This window comes from Lissotriton helveticus, chromosome 12 (assembly GCF_964261635.1).
Source record: "Lissotriton helveticus chromosome 12, aLisHel1.1, whole genome shotgun sequence".
Classification (NCBI taxonomy): Eukaryota; Metazoa; Chordata; class Amphibia; order Caudata; family Salamandridae; genus Lissotriton; species Lissotriton helveticus.
In genome coordinates, this window is record NC_136073.1 from 864,386,191 (window position 1) to 864,406,739 (window position 20,549).

General features: G+C 47.8%; 1 protein-coding gene across 2 annotated transcripts in view; it reads left to right on the forward strand.

Annotated features, from left to right (window-relative positions):
- Window positions 1-1,998: 1,998 nt before the first annotated feature.
- The window catches only part of LRRC25 (leucine rich repeat containing 25), a 109,432-nt gene continuing 90,881 nt past the window's right edge, over window positions 1,999-20,549 (forward strand). Inside the window, exon 1 of one of the 2 annotated variants that reach the window (XM_078668229.1) lies at window positions 1,999-2,125. Coding sequence is in view for 1 of the 2 variants with exons in the window: in XM_078668227.1 (XP_078524353.1) it covers window positions 2,096-2,165 (70 nt within the window). In the remaining variant the exon portion in view is untranslated. Of the gene's footprint in view, window positions 2,166-20,549 lie in introns of both variants that reach the window. The other variant, XM_078668227.1, reaches the window with a different exon arrangement.

The following is a 20,549-nucleotide window of genomic DNA, read 5'->3' on the forward strand; positions in this document are numbered from 1 at the left end:
TGTGTGTGTGTGTGGGTCTGTGTGTGTGGGGCTCTGTGTGTGTGTGGGGCTCTGTGTGTGTGTGGGGCTCTGTGTGTGGGGGGGCTCTGTGTGTGTGTGGTGGGGCTCTGTGTGTGTGTGGTGGGGCTCTGTGTGTGTGGTGGGGCTCTGTGTGTGTGGTGGGGCTCTGTGTGTGTGGTGGGGCTCTGTGTGTGTGGTGGGGCTCTGTGTGTGTGGGGGGCTCTGTGTGTGTGGGGGGGCTCTGTGTGTGTGGGGGGGCTCTGTGTGTGTGGGGGGCTCTATGTGGGGGGCTCTGTGTGGGGGGGCTCTGTGTGTGTGGGGGGCTCTGTGTGTGTGGGGGGCTCTGTGTGTGTGGGGGGCTCTGTGTGTGGGGGGCTCTGTGTGTAGGGGGCTCTGTGTGTGTGTGGGGGGGCTCTGTGTGTGGGGGGGGCTCTGTGTGTGGGGCTCTGTGTGTGTGTGGGGCTCTGTGTGTGTGTGGGGGCTCTGTGTGTGTGGGGCTCTGTGTGTGTGGGGGGCTCTGTGTGTGTGGGGCTCTGTGTGTGTGGGGCTCTGTGTGTGTGGGGCTCTGTGTGTGTGGGGCTCTGTGTGTGTGGGGGGGCTCTCTGTGTGTGTGGGGCTCTGTGTGTGTGGGGGGGGCTCTGTGTGTGGGGGGCTGTGTGTGTGAGGGGGCTCTGTGTGTGGGGGGGGCTCTGTGTGGGGGGCTGTGTGTGGGGGGCTCTGTGTGTGTGGGGGGCTCTGTGTGTGTGGGGGGCTCTGTGTGTGGGGGGCTCTGTGTGTGGGGGGCTCTGTGTGTGTGGGGGCTCTGTGTGTGTGGGGCTCTGTGTGTGTGGGGGGGCTCTCTGTGTGTGTGTGGGGCTCTGTGTGTGTGGGGGGGGCTCTCTGTGTGTGTGGGGCTCTGTGTGTGTGGGGGGGCTCTCTGTGTGTGTGGGGCTCTGTGTGTGGGGGGGGCTCTCTGTGTGTGTGGGGCTCTGTGTGTGTGGGGGGGCTCTGTGTGTGGGGGGCTGTGTGTGTGTGAGGGGGTCTGTGTGTTTGTGTGTGGCATTTGCGAGAGATTAAGCTATTGGCATTGTAAATGACAATGCCATTTATTTATCTGTTTTCAAAAACAACACATAAATAAAAAAAATGGCATTTACAATGCCAATAGCTCTAAATTTTGCAAAGGCGAGATCGTTGCATTGTAAATGCTTGTTTCGAACTTGTCCTCCAAATACAGAAAGAAATAAAATATAGATCATGCCACGTCTCTGAATACCTCCATTTGATAGTCTTCTAAATTGCTCGATACTGCCTCTAGATGGCGTTCCAACACTGTGTATGCATGTGCCTTCAGATTGCCAGGAAAGGAGCATTTTTGGAAATTTGTAAAATAAGTTTTAAAGCCGCATCGTCACTTCCATTTTTGGGAGCCGCAAAGTCAGTACAAGTTAGGTAACCGATATATTCCGGACCTAAATACGTATTTCAGGGACACTCTTCCTGGAATGAATTCCGTGAATCTGCAGTATCATTTCAGCGCGCAAACGTGTAATGCTTGGAAATGCACAGATAACCGGTTCCGATACACTAAAGTAAGGCCTGAAAGCAGTTGGTTTTGCACGCGAGCTACATAGCGACCATAATGTAATTTTGTGCTGTGACTAATTTACTAATTTGTCACACTGCAAAATGCCTAATGAGGTCCTGCCTCATTAATATGTATGAAACAGAAGTAATTTTACGACACCATGTGTAAGGGCTGTAAGTGCAGACATGAGTGCCTTCGATGGACAGCCAACCTCCATCTCTGCTGTGTAAATCACTGAATGCCAACACTATCTTCAAAGCAGTCCTTTAAAGGGGCAAGACTGTTTTCAAAACTAAAACTTAGTTCAGTGAATGTCATATTTTGTGTTCTTGTTATCAGTCTTCTTTCTCTCCCTTTTCTGTTTCACCCTCCCACCATTTCCTCTCTGGTCTTCTGTGCACACTTTTTTGTTCTTTCCATTGTCTTTCTAAACTGTTCTTTCTCCGGTTTTCTCTCCAGCATATACCACTCGCTCTAGGAATATGGACACAAGATGTTTCACGCACTTTCGATTTTATTCTATCCTGAATGTATGTAAAGATGTGGAGTGAAAAACAGGTATCACACTTTGCACGCACTGTGAAATCTAAACTCCCAGGTAGAATTTGGGGCCTATGTAATTAACTAGCTTTTAAGTTTCGGGTGAGAAATAAAGGCTATGTATATTCTGTAGTAAAGCAAAATTCCTAATGTTCTCCTTCTTAAGAGATGAAAGTGTACCAGCCCCCACCCTTAGATTAAACAGCTCAGCAGAAGACTATTTATCCTTGGGAGAGCTTTGGCTTGCAAAAGAGTTCTTTGTCCTGAAGAAACGCAGACTCATTCTGTAGACAATAACTGCTTCTGTTTCACAGAATGAGTCAGTTCCGAAGAAATGTAATTGCATGCTTCGCTTCTATATAGTTTAGTAAATGTAGCCTCCTGCATAGTATATTAGAGCTCGTCTCCTTATATCGCAAATTCTTTCCTACAGAAAAACTGGCCAGTTCTCACTTGCATAATAATCCTTTGAAACTTAAAAATGTGTGGAAAAATTAAGAGGATATCAAGGATCCAGTGCTAATGAATCCACATGCTACTTTTCTGTAGTTCTCAATGATAGTTTATTGGGGAAAAATAATTTTTTTTTTGGTCCATTAAAGAGGGGGAGTAGCCAATGCTTGTTGTCCCTGGCCCCAATCTTTCCTAGGCCCATGCTGCCACTGCTAAAAGTACTTACATATCACAAATGCAGGCCTGGAATGCTTTTATGATGATTTCACGATAGGGGAGGGGGGCATATGCTGTAGCTGCCTCCAACAGGGTCCCATGGCATTATTTTTATTTTGATCTCGGTGCTCCTAGTACCAGAAAATCAGAGATGGGCCCTGCAAGACTCTTGTGAGTAGTTCCACACGAAAGCTTTCGGTCGGCCTACTTTTTGGTTTTCTCCCACACCCTCTGTTATTTTTCCTTACAATTTTGATGTACATTTATATGCACCGAAGCCAAGTTACAATGACTGCAACTTATGTTTCCTGTGTCTACTGTGGCTCACATTTACTAAACCATATTATCATGTCTTCACCATGTTGCGCATGAGTAGCATGCTAGTGGAGGTATCTGTGTAATATGTGTATGCTAAATAAATTGTGCATGGTGGGCATGACAAAGGCATGGAAATATGCATAGATAATTTAGTTTGATTAGTCGCAGCAAAAAGAGTTTTTATTAAGATCTGCATTTATATGAAATTTGGGGTGATTCACATTAAAATGGTCCAAATTCTGGTTTAGGTCTTGGGTTAATGATTTCATTTTTAACCGGCTCTTTCTTTGAGCAGACTAGGGTTATTTTTTAGAAAAATTATAAACCTGCGCAAATGGGGTGTTGCTGCAGAATGTACTTGAAAAACAAAATATTGCACCTGTGAATGCCAATGGGCCCAATGTACTAATCTCATTTGGATTCGCAAATCATTTTATTTGCACAATTACTTGGTTTGCAAACACAAGAGTGTAAAGTACATTGTACTAAACCCATGTTTTGTTTGTCGGATATGGCGTTCGGACTAGTAAAATGTGTTTTATGATCCATTCTAAACTGCAGTTAGAGGGTGTGAAGGATGGCGACCTTTGACCCTGGCACCAGGCAGGTCGCTCCCCCCATCCGCCACGCAGCCCCCTGTGGGTTGATCCGCTGTTGCCGTTTTTCCTCCTGTCTGCTCGCTCCCTCTTTTTCTTGTACCCCTGCGCTTGGCATCCAGTGCCACCTTGTTGTATTTGCTTTCTCTGCCCCTGCTTTTGCCTTCTGTACCCCTGTGCTCTGTTGTCCCCCCCTCCTGCCATCTTTTCCCGCCGTTTCCCTGGTTCTTCGCCAGCCGCTGAGCCCCCGCGGCCCGCCCCCTTCACTCCCATTGGCCACCCCGCTCCCAGCTGCTCCTCCCTCCCTCTGCCCTCATATAGAGGCCGCGAGGCGGTGGTAGAGAGCGACCTTTGACCCTGGCACCAGGCAGGTCGCTCCCCCCATCCGCCACGCAGCACCCTGTGGGTTGATCCGCTGTTGCCGTTTTTCCTCCTATCTGCTCGCTCCCTCTTTCTTTTGTACCCCTGCGATTGGCATCCAGTGCCACCTTGTTGTATTTGCTTTCTCTGCCCTTGCTATTGCCTTCTGTACCCCTGTGCTCTGTTGTCCCCCCCTCCTGCCGTCTTTTCCTGCCGTTTCCCCGGTTCTTCGTCCGCCGCTGACCCCCGCGGCCCGCCCCCTTCACTCTCATTGGCCACCCCGCTCCCACCTCCCAGCTGCTCCTCCCTCCCTCTGCCCTCATATGGAGACAGCGAAGGGGCCTTGCAGCGGGCGCGCCGAAGGCTCGCCAAAGGCAAGCCCATCCGTGCCGGGACTGCGCCCAGCGCCAGGACCCCTGGCCCTCGACGATGCCAACCCACCCGATGGACTTTCAACGCCACCACCCTCCACGCAATCAACCCCGCCTGCTACCAAGCCATCCCGAAACGCACCCATGGACCGTTCACCTGCCAAGCCTGCAAATTCACCTGCCTCCGAACCTGCACCGCACCCGCCAAGCACCAGCAACAATCACCTCAAGTGCATCCTGCTCAACACCCGCTCCGTCCACAGGCATGCCGTCGAACTCTGGAACCTCCTCGATACAACATCACCGGACGTCGCCTTCCTGACGGAAACCTGGATGAACGCCTCCTCAGCCCCCGACATTGCCATAGCCATCCCGGAGGACTACAAGATCACCCGGAGGGACCGCATCAACCAAACCGGAGGAGGCATCGCCATCGTCCACAGAAACACCATCCGCATCACGACCAACTCCGAAGACACCCTCACCGCCGCTGAGCACCTTCACTTCCAGATTCACACCGACCCCAAGACCACCCTCAGAGGCATCCTCATCTACAGACCACCGGGACCACGCACACAATTCAGCGAAGCCATCGCAGACTTCGTCAGTCCACACGCCCTCACCTCCTCAGACTACATCCTCCTAGGGGACCTCAACTTCCACCAATGACAGGAACACCGCCACCCTACTGGACAACCTCGCCAACCTCGGACTCAAGCAACTGGTGAACACCCCCACTCACTACGCCGGCCACACGCTTGACCCAGTCTTCTCAGCCAGCAAGCACATGTCCTTCAGCCACTCCACCGGACTACATTGGACAGATCACAGCTGCGTCCACTTCAACTTCAGGAAACCCACGACCCACCACCACCCGCAACTGACTCCCCGCAGAAGCTAGAGCAAGATCACCGCCGACCAGCTCACCACCGCCCTCAGCCAGAACCCCCCCGCCAACACGACGGACCCCAACGAAGCAGCCCGCAACCTCACACAGTGGCTTACCAACTGCGCCGACGACCTCGCACCACTGAAGAACACCCCCAGCAGACCCGGCAGCAAGAAAGCCGCGTGGTTCACCAACGACCTCAAAACTCCAAGAAAAACTGCCGCACCCTCGAGAAAGCCTGGCGCCACGACCAGACATCAGAAAACATGACCGCCCTCAAGAACGCCACCTGCAAACACCACCAGCTGATCCGCACCACCAAAAGGACAACATTCAGAGAACGACTGGACAACAACACACACAGCAGCAAGGAACTCTTCAGCATCGTTAAAGAGCTCTCCAACCCCAGCGCCTGCAACAAGGACATCACACCCTCGCAAGACCTCTTCGACTCACTCGCCTCATTCTTCCACCGCAAGATCGCCGACATACACAACAGCTTCGGCGCACAGACCACGCACCCAACCACCGAAACAACGCCCACCACCACCCTCCGCACCTGGACCCTGGTCAGCACTGAAGACACCACCCGCATGATGAACACCATCCACTCTGGCTCCCCAACCGACCCCTGTCCACACCACATCTTTAACAAAGCTGACTCCATCATCGCACCCCAACTCCGGGACATCATTAACAGCTCCTTCGCATCCGCCACCTTCCCGGAGAGCTGGAAACATGCCGAGCTGAGCGCCCTCCTGAAGAAACCCACCGCAGACCCCACGGACCTCAAAAACTTCCGACCCATCTCGCTCCTCCCTTTTCCTGCCAAAGACAGCGAGAAGACCGTCAACAAACAACTCTCCGCCTTCCTCAAGACAAACGGACCCCTCGCTGTCCGGTTTCCGAGCCAACCACAGCACAGAGACCGCACTCATCGCAGCTACCGACAACATCAGGTCCCTGCTCGACAACGGTGAAAACAGCCCCCCTCATCCTCCTGGACCTCTCAGCAGCCTTCGACACTGTATGCCACCGCACCCTGATACAGCGCCTCAGCAACACCGGCATCCAAGGATCGGCCTTGGAGTGGATCATCTCGTTCCTCGCCGGAAGAACCCAGAGAGTCCGCCTCCCCCCGTTCCGATCCGCGGCCACCGAAGTCATCTGCGGTGTCCCGCAAGGATCCTCGCTCAGCCCCACCCTCTTCAACGTCTACATGAGCCCCCTCGCAGCCATCGCACGCCAACACAACCTAAACATCATTTCCTACGCTGACGACACCCAGCTGATCCTCTCCCTCACCAACGACCCCGCCAGAGCCAGCCTCCAGGAAGGAATGAAAGACGTCACGGAATGGATGAAGCTCAGCCGCCTGAAACTGAACTCTGACAAGACGGAAGTCCTCATCCTGGAACCATCCCCCTCGGCCTGGGACGACTCCTGGTGGCCCCCTGCCCTGGGCACCAACCCCAAACCAACGGACCATGCTCGCAACCTGGGCTCCATCCTGGACTCCTCCCTCAGATGACCAAGCAAGTCAACGCCGTCTCGTCATCCTGTTTCCAACACCCTGCGCATGCTCCGAAAGATCTTCCGGTGGATCCCCACCGAAACCAGGAAGACGGTCACCCAGGCCCTTGCCACCAGCCGACTGGACTACGGGAACACCCTCTACGCTGGCACAAGAGCCAAACTCCAGAAAAGACTCCAACGGATACAGAACGCTTCTGCACGACTCATCCTGGACATCCCCCGTCACAGCCACATCTCTGCCCATCTGAGAGACCTGCACTGGCTCCCCGTCAGCAAGAGGATCACGTTCAGACTCCTCACCCACGCACACAAGGCTTTCCACGACATGGGCCCCAGATACCTCAACAGCCGCCTGACATTCTACACACCCACCCGCCAGCTCCGTTTTGCCAGCCTCGCCCTCGCCACCGTCCCACGTATTCGCAGAACAACCGCCGGAGGAAGATCCTTCTTCTACCTGGAGGCCAAGACATGGAACTCCCTCCCCACCCACCTACGGCTGACCCAGGACCACCTCTCCTTCAGGAAACAACTCAAGACCTGGCTGTTCGATCAGTAAAGACTCCCCCCCCCCCCCCCCCCCCCCTCCCAGCGCCTTGAGACCCTCGCGGGTGAGTAGTGCGCTTTACAAATTTGTATGATTTGATTTGAATGGTCGCTTATATCAATGATTTACATCTGCAAAGTGGTTTCAAACCATTGATCAGTCACCTGAAAGGAAGTGGGAACTGATTTGCAAAGCAAAGGCGTCTCTAGGGTCACCTTCTCCTTTCTGAATATTGTTGGGTCACCACTGCCTGCCCCCGCCCCCCCCCCCCTGTATTTAAAAAAAAAAAGAAAATCCTGTTTGTGACTTGAAACACACGAATGGTGCTGCAGTTCTTTGTAGGCCACTTTGCTTGTGTTTGTAGTTAATCACAGGGGATCGCAAACTGTAATCTGCCTCATTAATATTCATTAATTCTGCAACCTCTTGTGACTTGAGATTTTGTGACATGATCTATTAGTATGTAGGTGCATCACAAAATCAGAGACAGGCCGCAAAAAGATGGTGCATAATTTCCAACCAGTTTTTGCAACTTGTCCCATAGAACATTGGCTAAAGGCCCTTTAAATAAAGAACATCTGAGACAATAAGCTTAGAGAAATGCTAGTCCTGGGTCTTCCTCTCTATTTTGGTCTTGCCTACATGGCATCCTATTCCATTGGATCCATTAATGGATGAAATGGAGCAGCACTCACCAACCTTTCCATTGGGGACTTCGCCGTCATTCTCCATCTGGGCTCGCTCTCTTTGAATCACTGACCTGACTACTTTCTGTCCATCTGTGTATCCTTATCAGTTTCCTGATCTGTAGGAGCCCCTTTCAGTGAACATTTTGACTGTGTGAAGTGCCATGTACAGATGAATTGCTCTGGTCAGTTCCAGACAATTCTGTATCCCTCAAAGAAATGTTCTGTAATTGATTGCAGCCCAGTTGGTGCCAATACCTGTGACCCACACCTTCAGCTAATTATATCCCAACCACCCCATCCAGGGCAACACCATGAGCTTTATCCTACTCTATATCTTTCTACCATCTAGTGACATTTTGTTGATTGTTCATTTGACCTTTGTGGCGATAATGAGCTTGACTACTAGTGCTAGTTTAGGGGGTACCGTGCATTGGGAGAACGAGGGGATATCTGAGATGTCGTAATGTTAGGCTCCGCAGTGCATGGGCAATGATGCATGGTGGAATTTAAAAGTAACAATGACTGTCTTAAGCTTGGATGTTGGACCAAGAAGCTCGTTGGTAAGACATGCATTGGCCGTTTGTGGAGGGTCTGCCATGTGTGACTGGAATACCAATTGAGCCTGACATAGCTTTGTGGGGTTGGTACGGCCATGCCTGTATTGAGTTAGGTAGTGCAGGAGCATATTGTGCCTAGATTCCGTGCCTGCACTTTCATTGTGAATGGAGCTACAAGGCACTGGATGGTTGTCCATGCCGATAGAGGACTTGTCTGCAGGCAGAAGAGGTGAGCATGTGTTAGTGACAATTTTATCTTACACAAGAGATGAATCATACAGCTGGTCAAAGTGTGCTGTGCATTAGTATCTCTGTGGACACAACAGAGTGCCCATCAGGTACATTATATAAGCTTCTTAGATCACATGGATGTTCCAGCAGATAAACACCCCATTCAGATGCATACCCCCAATTGGATATTTGTGTCTAGACTAGAGGCTATGCTCTACCAAAGTCTGTCGCCCATACACGTGTGATATTTAGATTTCATTCTCACCATGTTGATGGGCCTTCTGATACATGTGCCTATTTAGTATGGCAAATGTGCATAGCATGGTTAGATGCACATCTTCTTGGTTTTACCAATGGCAGAATGGGCTATTTCAAACTACACCCTGAACTGTAGGATTGGGAGGTATTTAGGATGACTGCCCGACTCAAGGCCATTGCAGACACTGTCTGCAGTCTGTTCGTTTAATTAGTGCATTGGAAGCAAAACAAGACTACAACACCCAAAATGCATTGGGCTATCACACAAAGTCCAGGACTGGAAACATTGTCTATAATAACCTGGCACGAGGTGGTCATCATATGGGTATTATGAAACTGCACTGTCCTAGATGTTCCTCAGCTGCAACCCCTCCTAACCACCATAGTGAGAAGAGGGCTCTTTACTCAGGCTTCATCATCAGTCTGACAACCCAGTGACAAGAATTTCACCATACCTACTTACAGTTTTTGTCTGCGTGTGGGTCATTTATGGGTCCAAGATGCAATGCCACTGCCAAGGAAATGAGTGACTGAATTTATTGAGCAGGTATTTAGCACCTCTGAAAGTAATCGGCTCAATCTGCTGTAGGTTTTCATTGTAGGTAAATCTGTTGAAGAATGCTTTCCATTGCACTGTCCTTCTACGTTGCTCTATAACAGATTCTGTCCCTACCCATGCCACAAATACACGGTGTATGGTGGCAGTTCCATGATGATGCACCAGTAGGCCAAGGCCACCAAGGTACAATTGTATAGAGGTAGTTGTGAAGATGTGCCTAATACCTTGTGCCTTGTAAAGACCACGCTGTCTTTAGACAAATGGGTTTATAAGTATACGGTTCCCAGGTGTAGAACCCCTCAGATTAAGTTAGGAAAGGAAGGCACTCCATTGGGATAATAAGAGGGGAGACTTCTGGCACACTTTGTCAGCAGTAATTACTCAAAAGTGGATGGACTGGAAGCCTTTCATAACTAATGGTAAAGCCTCAAGGGCTATCACTCCAAATGAGCCATCTTTAGCTCAATGGCTGAGCATCTGGCCTTTTGGCTTTAAATAACTAGTAGATTACAGAAGTGAGTATGACTGGAGACAGCAATATGTATACATTAATTGAATGTCCATTGCCAGAAGACCCAGGACTGTTACGCTCCACCAGGTTAGACATGTGTGTCCTGCCAGCTTTTAACAGGTCCTACTCATGTAGCCTTGTTTGTTTCTGTTCCATTTTCAGTGATTGATTACTTCTGTCCTTAGATGTGTTACTCTCTTTTGTAATGCTTCTTCTACATATACCCCTTCTCCTCATTCCAGTCAGTTTGACCCATCCTAAAAAACAATGTTCCTCAATGCACTCTTGGTCAGACAGTGTTATTAGAAATTTGACTTGTATAGACTCCTCCAACTAGCTGCTGACCAAGCTGTCCCCTTGATGGGAATGAAAAGCTTATTCAATCCCAAAAGTACCACATTTTGCACAAAGAGCAGTTTTTACGTGTCAGCTGCATCGAAACTAAAAAAAGAAGAACAAGTATGTCTCGGCTGCCTAACACATCCTATTTAAATTTGTGGCTCACTAGGCTTGATTGTGGTTTATTCCCTCTCAGAAAGTAGTCATAAAACAGAGCAGTGAATTAGTGTAGATTTGTGTTGGTCTTATTCACCGCTTGTAAAGACTATAAGCAAACGTACTTGTCAGTTTGTTTAATCGCGTATCTTTGGTGTAACAATATGACTCCTCATCATTGAAACTGCTGCTAGATCACATATGGAAAGCTCAGCATGCCAGTGGTTGTTTACCATTTCACCTGTTGCACGCTCAACAGTTCCGGCCTCTTTGTGGTGGTTAGTTTTTCTCCTACACACATGGAGGTTCCCTGAATTAGTGCCCCTTACCGCACACCCCATTGACAATGTTTAGCCAGCTCTACACTCCTTTCACCTTCTCACCCAAGCCGCTGAAGTATTATTCGATTCTGAAGCCCAAGTGGCCTTCTTTCCATTTCCTCGTCTGTGGGTCGCACGCCTGCTATATGATTGTCATCTCCTTGTGTTTGCTTTGTTCGCCCTAAGTTGGCGGGGTATGCCCAGACATGGGTCCCTTGCTCACTCATATAGCTGGGTCTGAACTGAGGTGTCGAAGTGAGTTAAAGAATGATGATGGATTCAACCCAGATCTGTGACTGGGGGTGAGTGTCTAAAAAGTTTTAGCGCTCCGTCCATCATATCCTTGTGTTTGCTTTGTTCGCCCTAAGTTGGTAGGGTATACCCAGACGTGGGTCCCTTGCTCACTTTGTCACTGGATTCAAGCTAGCCTGGCTGATGAAGGGTGTTACCCAGAAACCGGTCCCAGGATGCTTGTTTCTGGTTCATGGAAGACCTTGGCAGTTCAGGCTGGACTGTTCCCATGAGGCACAGGGTCAAGACTGATTTGCATATAGCTGGGTCTGGACTGAGGTGGCGAAGTGAGCTAAAGAACGATGATGGATTCAACCCATATCTGTTACGGGGGTGAGTGTCTGAAAAGTTTCAGCGCTCTGTCCATCATCTCCTTGTGTTTGCTATGATTGTCTCTGCCACCCCTTTTCTTAAGCCACCACTGCCTACCAGTGCCTTGCATAGGTGTATTTTGCTATTACACTATTAAGAGTTATGTTCACCTCTACTCCTGTGTCTCACCGCTGCCCCATAACACCCTTGCTTTTCCAGACCAGAGTCCTGCATATGCAAGTTTGTCAATGCAACTTGACTCCAGTATACAGTAATCCTAGCAGTCCCATTACTGGCATATCCGAGCTCTACCAATACTCTGCACCTTAAATGTGGTTTGTGGTACCCCCTATTTGTTCCAGTAATGAGATCAACACCTCATTCAGCTAGCGTAATGTAGGTATTCGAATGTACCTCAAGTGTCGCCTTCAGCACTCCTGTTAATCTACTGTTGGCATCATCATATAGATCTTCCGAAGCAACTTATCCCTAACCAGTGGCAGTCTTTCCATTCTAAACACAGAACCTAAACATGAAAACTCTGACAATGCCTGCCAGTTGTGCCTTGGTGCGCCCAAGCGATTCCTCAACTTTCACCGACATAGAGATGTTCCTGCGATGACATCTCTTTGCTGGGACCCACATGCAACCAGTACACGTGAACCCTGACCTCGGGCGCCCATGACATGGCGAAAAAACACAACTCTGCCTTTGCACCTGCTCCCTGATCTGCAGGCACCCCTGCTGTACCAGCACAGGCAACAACCCACAGATCTTCCAAACCATAGCAGTCATGCCCCACTGTAATCTATTGTTTTCAGCAGCTAACCTAGATAAACCAGCTCTACCAATGCTCTCCATCCTGCCTCGCCAACCTCATACTATCGCAATTCTTTTACTCATTGCCATCTCTTCAGATGTACCTCCATCTCAATAGCAGCACCCGGGCTGTCACAGCAAATCTATCAATGCACCTCGATCCCGATGCACAGCGATCACTTGTGCTGCTTATTCTGAGACCGACAAAAAGTTAAGACAAAGCAACTGAATTTTGATCTGCAGCACCTGGCTATCTCTTGAAACACTGTGTCCAAAGTAGCTGTGACAAAGCACTTCAACAATGACCTACCCAATAAATTGATATTTCAGTTTTGTAGCACACATGTGAAACTGAACATGCACCCCAGTACTACCCTGTCTCGCGCCACATCTTTTCTACTCACCTGCAAGCCCCAAGCCTTTTCTTTTATTCAATGTATTTTATTACATTTTGAATTGGGTGTGCATATCAGACATCTTCACAATAAGACACATTATGAAAAGGAAAGAGTTCTCTCTCTCCCTAGAAGCACATTTACATACTTTTGATTCGATGTAGAGAGCTTCTCAAAATGTAAACGCTTGGAGCTAAAGATTTAGCTCAACCCTGACTTGCAACAATCCCTGCTGTTTCATTATGGATGCCCTTAACAAGGACGGCCAGTGCATCTTATCCTGACCTGTGGCAGTCCCTGGTAGTCCAGAACTTTGATCAAGACATAGCTCTGCCAATGCACCTCAAATTCGCCCATGTTTAGTAATAATGATAATCATTTGTTTTTAACAGAACTCTTCATACTGCACTTTTAATTTCTCTCAGCGCTCTAAATAACAGGTGTTACTATTAGCCACTTTAATGGTGCTCAGTTTACCGGCCTCAGAGGAATGGGAGGCCTCAAAGTCCTCGCTAGGAGTAGAAATGTTGATTTGCAGATATTGGTGCAAAAGTGATTTTTTTTGTACATGTCGGTACACCAGCCGACACGATAACACAGCATGTGGACTGTACTACTGAATATCGAGGCTATGAATATCATGGTACAAGAATATTGTGGCCAAAGTACTGAGGACCGAAATATCGAAAAGTAAGTGCATCTAGAGTAAGTATTGATTTACTATTCCCAACACCACATTTGCGTACCTTGAAGATATATGTATCTTCAAAGTACATAAATGCGGAGTTAGGTATAGAAGATCAATACCTACCTTTCGATATTTTGTTTTCCATATGTTGTCCTCAATGTATGTTTCCCTTGATATTTGCCTTCTTTGATATTCCATCTTTGATGTTCAGGGTGTACAACCTGCATATACAACTCCTGTCACCCCACTTTATAATGTTTAAAGATATCATATCCCTGTATTTAATGTTCAAATTTGGTCTGATCAAACTCACATTGCCTTTTTGTCTACCTTTCTCCATATCCGATACGTATTCACCTGCACCTCCTTACCTCTTGCTTGTGCCTTACTCACTAGCTCTTGGGGCCATCCAGAAAAAGGGGGACTGGCTTTCCAATTGCTACTATACTTATATGAGCAGCAGAGCTGAGAATACTGCTACATCACTAGTAAGGGTCACACTGCAATGTAACGCACAAAACAGTGCACACAGGGTGGTGCTACATTAAGGTTCATGGTGGCCACTGCCTTACTGTGCCACTACAAGAAGTGGTTGTATTGAAACATGCACACTCCAAACTGTCCCTGTTGCGAATGGAAAGAAAGCACCTAGGGATCCCAAACACATTGCACCTGAGCTTAGTTTGCACATCTGTCAGAACTGCTCTCTGCGGGGAGTGGACCTGGTTGGAGCCCACCAGAAGTAGTCCTGTCATCCTTCTCTTATTCACTGTCCTCTATATCTAAAATTTACCACATCACTTGTTTTTTTTTGCCTGTCCAAGGTGGCTCCTGTCAATCAATCCGGGATTTGTTGAGCGCACTACTCACCCCTGAGGGTCTCAAGGTGCTGGGGGGACGGGGGATTCGGGCAGCTCCAGTCATTCGAAGAGCCAGGTCTTGAGGCTCTTCCTGAATGCTTGCAGTGTGGGGCTTCGCCTGATGTTGAGGGGGAGTTTGTTCCAGATCTTGGCCGTGACGTAGGAGAAGGATCTTCCTCCCGTTCTTGCTCTGTGGATCCAAGGAATTTCGGCCAGGGCTAGGTCAGCGGAGGTTTCTTTTGGGAGCGTAGAAGGAGATTTGTTCGTTGAGGTATGGTGTTGTGGAGGGCTTTGTAGGGTCTGGGTCCCCAAAAATCTGGAAAGAATGGCATTAGAGGGCCACCTGTCGATTGTGATGCCTCTTTGATGCATATTTAATGGGGAGATCAGCACAACTTCTTCCCAACAACAGATGCTGGTGGTGTCTCCACCACCAGGAAAACCACCGTCTCCTCCACGCAAACTGAACCGGGGGTGGGGTGAGCAGCATAGTCGCCTCCAATATTGTTGGTGGTTATAGCGTTACTGCCCATCTCTAAATGTGTGTCTTAGTTTGATGCCTACCTGATGAATGGGGTCTTGATGTAAAGCCAAGGGGAAACATCCTTTACAATGCACAAGTTACAACGCGTGTCATTACAACGCATGTCATTACATCGCATAATCCATTACAACGCATTCCCCAAAATAACGCCCAAGCAGAGTTAGAGTAGTAATTGCGTTGTAATGGATTGTGCGTTGTAACGACATGCGTTGTAATGGATTTTGCGATGTAAAAAATGAGTTGTAATGACACGTGTTGTAACGTGTACGTTGGAAAGTGTCCCATTCAAAGCCAAGAAGAAGCCTTTTCACAAAAGTCCCCAGAGAGGCTTGAAAAAACTCCCCAAAAAGTCTTAAAATGTTCATGATTTTGTATCAGTCCATGGGCCGGTTCTGAGTTTGTGCTCGCCTTGCGAATGAGTGAATCATACTCACAGTGAGAACTCGTGCCTTTATTGCCTAATAACACGGTTCAAATTCTTTTTTTTTTCAAAAACCACACTGCAACTGTTTTAGCACAATTTTATCAGATGCATTTTGTGTGGGAAGAATAAGGAACACGCACTATTGCTGACTGGAGAAATGTTTAAGCATTGCGACTCATCTACAGTCGTGTTGGTCACGGGACATTTAATCTCTCCAATAGAAACATCAAAGTGGCGCCTAGCCAACAATCTTTGGGACTAGACTGTAACTCTTGAAAACTCTTTTGAAATGGTCAGCATTCATTATTTTTTATTTTTAAGATAAATCACCCTCTTGTGGGTTTATAAAAACGCTTAATAGAGGAGGGGGAGAGTACTGTAACAGACCAACCTTGTATGGTGTTGTATTTTCATGGTAGAGGAGCTGCAACAGAGACAGTTTATGGTGTTGCATTGTATTGCATTTTTATTTTGTCTCATACCCCTGGCACGGCCTCAGGTGCATGTTTGTGGGTAAGCAGCACTTTTCTGTATTTGCTGTGCCTGGTTCTTAGACTGTGCCTTGTGTGGGACGCGCCTTGTGGTGGTGTGTAATGACCAGCAGGGCGCTTATATCATTTTGCTGTGCTTACCAATGGTGTGTTATTAATTGTGCTCAAATCTGCTCACTTGGCAGATTCTGGGTACTCCAGGGTGAGGGTGTCTTACTAAGTAGAGAATACTCACAAGCTTCCAAGTTTATAGGCATTACACAAGTTTAGTAGGCAAACCCTTACCCTGGTTGCGGCAAGAGATTTACTCCAATCAAGGGTAGAAGTAAATCCCTAATCTCTCCCACCAAATAAAGTGTGCTCTATAGGACTTCACTAGAGCGGAGAAAAAAAATGAAAGTTTGCAAATGCACTCATGCATGAGTAAACGAGTCCCTGTTACATTTGTGTACCCGTAAGTATGAGTGCACAGATGAGTACTCCTGGAAAGTTATGACTGTATTCCCTTGATAATTCAAATGATTCCACAATTACTCAGCAATTTACGTTCATAGGTAACTTTCTGTTTTTTTATCTAAACACCTGGTGCTTCTCAAAGCTCACAAACAGAGCCAACCTTAAACTTTTCTCCATGGCCAAATGCAGATGCAAGGCCGGCAAACCAAACACACTATTGGAACAGCTGTCTGAGTACGCACCGGCTCATAATATGTGAGTGAAATACATCTAAAAGACGCCTCGAGGCCTGCTGTGTCCTTTCTACCTGAATGCTATTCCTTACTCAGACTTATTCCATAGTTAAGTGGACATAAGGCTGCAGCTTGCCGACATTTTTCGAATTGCCTGTAATAATAAATAAATAACTACTGTCTTACTTCATGACTGCACTTAGCATGCAAAGCCGCTCATCTATTTCTGGCAACAGGTAGGTTTGTTCATTCTTCACACTGACTCATTGCACTGCTGGCCTGTTCTAACAAGCATTTGCAATGCAATAGGTCTCGCATTAGGAAAGTTTGAGCTATTGGTCTTGTAAATGACAATTTTTTTATTAATGTGTTGGTTTTTGAAAATATCGACATTAATAGCTTTGTCATTGACAATGCCAATAGTTTTAACTTTTGCAAATGTGACACCTATAGCATTTGTACTGCAATATGTGTAGTATTTACGTGACTTAGATGTATTGATATTACAAATAACAATGGCTTTTAATTTTTTTAAATAATTAATACTTAAATGAAAGTTATTGTAATTTATAATGGCAATAGCTTAAACTTTTGTAAATGACTTTTGTGAAGATTATGTTCAGTGTATTTTATTGTGACGAAAATCCAAGAACAGAAGTGAAATATTAACATCTTTTTGTGACATTTGTAATAAAGCTTGAAACATTGAGAGAGCATTTTCGAACCAATTGTTGTTATGGAGAGGGAGGGGGGGTGGGCTGCCTACTAATGCGTGTGGCAACAGAGAGAGACTGGGGTGTGCGCTGGAGAGGGAGGGGGTGGGCTGCCTGGTTAGGCCGAGACCTAAAAAGATGGATTTATGCCCAGATCTCTGTACTGGGGTGAATGTATGACATTGTCCTGCATTCTGTCCTTCAACTGTTCTTTTCGCGATAGATATTCTACGACATCGCTCACCTTACACAAACTGAATGTATCACCAGGGAGAGTAATTGGATGCTGCCTGCCAAGAGTTCTGGAAAACATTAAATGCGAAATGAATTCACAAGGGTGAGAGAGGGTGGAGCGTTCAAGGTTCCATGTTACAATTCTACTCAAGGTTACAAGCAGGCAGTTAGGATGAAAGTTTCTCTCCAGAAGATGCAAATAAACGTAGCTAGTATTTTCAGAGTTTCAAATGCGGGGGTGGGGTGGAGGGATGGAGAGGAGGGGTGGGGGGTGGGGGGTGGAGGGAGGAGGGATGGAGAGGAGGGGGGGGATTAACACCAAAGCAGGCGAACGCGGCAACACGTTTTATGTTTGTAGACACGCTCCGTCATACTTCCAATGGCCTGAATGAGCCAGTTTCCACCTTAAATATGATGAAGCCTTGTCGTATTTGTTTGGGTAAATGCTACGGGAGAGCGGCGATTACTGTACGGGATATTCCCAAAAAGAAGTTTGGGCGGCAGGCAATTTAAATGCAGCTAGCTGTAAGGAGGCTGAATCACCTGAAACATTAAGGTCTGCATTCTTGTGGGGTCGTTAGTATATTAGTCCCTAAAATTGCTGCCACTTCGAATTAAAACAATTTTTTTCCTAACTACAGAATTAAGATTGTTTATTTACATAAAAAAAGATAATCTGAGACCACAGTCTTTCTAATGCAAACATATTTTTCTTCTGGGCTTCTTTAAAAGGAGCAAGCTGAAGTCAGATTAATTGCTGCATGCTGTAAGAGGGGAGTATGAATAACCAGGAAACGCAGCCGCCGGCCCTTTAAAACAGTATCCACGCTGTATGCACAAGAACACATCTTCAGATAGCAAAGATTGCATCTTTATATAATATTGCTTGGCGTTCTCGCAATGTGGCGCCTAAACTGCAGCCCTCCGCGCTGCTGAACTAGCCACAGTAAGAAATGCCAACTGAGAAAGTCACTGGCCAAACTCCCATCAGACGCTGTAACCTGGTCATATATAAAGCCTGTACCCACAGCGATCGCTGTAATAGAACTGCCTCAGAGTTCTCTGCGTGACACATATACGGCCCTTTGGCACGCATTCGAAAATAACTGCTTTAATGAATAATTCAAAGAGGAACAATATTTTTAGCAGCCTGGTCACCTCACCCTTTGGCAGGGGATCCCAGGCAGTGCACAAACACTCTGGAAAAATAGCAACTAAATATTTTGTAAGTTATTAGTACACTTTACAGATGTTAATAAACTACAAGGCCCCTTTCAAAAATGCCAAAGGAAATAGTAGAGCAAGTGAGATCGGCTAAGGCATATTTCTTTAATGGCCAAGTCATTAAATACAAAAATTGAAAAATCTTACTTGGATAGCATGAGCACATGCACCAAAACTATAAGAATAAAATCGCCGTACGAAGACGATCGCAGGTAACACAGCGACAAGAAACACATTCATGTTTTAAACAAGGGCCCGCTGCCAAGGCCCGGGGGAGAGCTTTCTGCAAGAAACAGGAGGAGGATGCTTCGGGAGACGCGCTCGGGAGCCAGGATCAAAGGAGGGCCCAAAATATGCAGGAATGGAGGAACCAGGGGGCGGAGTGCGGAGGGAACCATCAAAGAAAGGGTTCAAAAATGCAAGGTCCCAAGCAAAGGCTTGACAAAAGCAGAGAGCCAGGGCAGAAGGAAAAGAAAGACACACAAATTTAGGGACAAAGGGAGGAAATGAAAAACAAAATGCAAGGTGCAAAGGGAGCGAGGGAATAAAATGCTGCGCAATGCGAAGTGCAGCAAACAATTGATTTCTCTAAGCGAGAGCCTACCTGGCTGTACTGTGGACGGGAGACGCTGTGCCCGCCTCCCTGCTCGGGGCCGCGCTGTCATTGGCGGCCGCCGAGGCAGGAAGACAGGCAAACACGGAGGAGACGTGAAGCCACTTCCTTTGGGCGGGACTTCCGTCTTCTGAAGTCCCGCGCACGCGCCCACGGAGTACCTGAGAGCGGGGCTCCCATGCCCGAGGGAGAGCTCCGGCTACCAAAGTCCCGAATGGCGGTAAGTGGGGCTTAGTTCTATGGGGGAGGGGGGTGCGCTTGTGTGTGTGTGTGTGTGTGTATGTGTGCGATGGCGGCGGCGGGGGGAGGGGAGTCTTTGTATGTGTGCGTGTGTGTAGGTGTGCTGGTGTGTGTGTGTGTGGGGGGTCTCTGTGTGTGCGTGTAGGTGCGCTAGTGTGTGTGTAGGTGCAGCAGCGACGGGGGGGTGTGTGCCTGTGTATGCGTGTGGCTGTGTATGCGTGTGGCTGTGATGTGCGCATGCGTGAGTGTGGGTGGCATGCACGCAGTGTAATCCAGCCGAAGAGGAGCGCGTGGCAGTTTCTTGTCCTTCATTCCCCCGAGTCAGCTAGCTATAAGTCTCCACCTGGACGCATCGTTTGGATGGCAAGAGGTAGTTTACATTGCAGTTTCACTGGTTTAATTGGTCTGAGTCAAACACGATTAAAGATCACCACTTGGCCACTCTGCAAAACGGGTTTAGAGTGATTTTATTCATCTCGAGTACACAGAGGACAGCCACCAGCAACAGCATGCTGCTAAACGCTTCAGACAGACATAACCTTGTTTACCTCGAAGGACTTTCAGAAGACCTCGTTTTATGCAAATAAACGTTTTATTTTCCCCTTCACCCTGCAACTCACACATATAAGCATCCATACATAGCCTTAACAAATTCTTCTTAATATTATTAAATTAAAAAAAATCTGCGGGTGGAAAAAGCTATAGCTAATTCTCAAGGAAGAAGGAGCTCTTGATAAGTTTCTTGGGTTGATAATCTTCCCTGAGCTACTTCCGACACCACCGGGCTCATTAGCAGAGAGTCGCAGTTGCAGAGTTTGGGCAGCTAATGTGTTCGTTTGGTCTGCTGAGGTGTTGGTTTCGGGGATTGTGAGCTCACATCCGAGTGGCAAGTTCCAGGAGTGACGCCAACCCTCGCCCCCTCGGGGAGTGACACGGGGAGGGCCGGACAATGCCGCCGGTCGCCTGGTTTGACAATGGCCGATGGGCTGTCCGCATTTA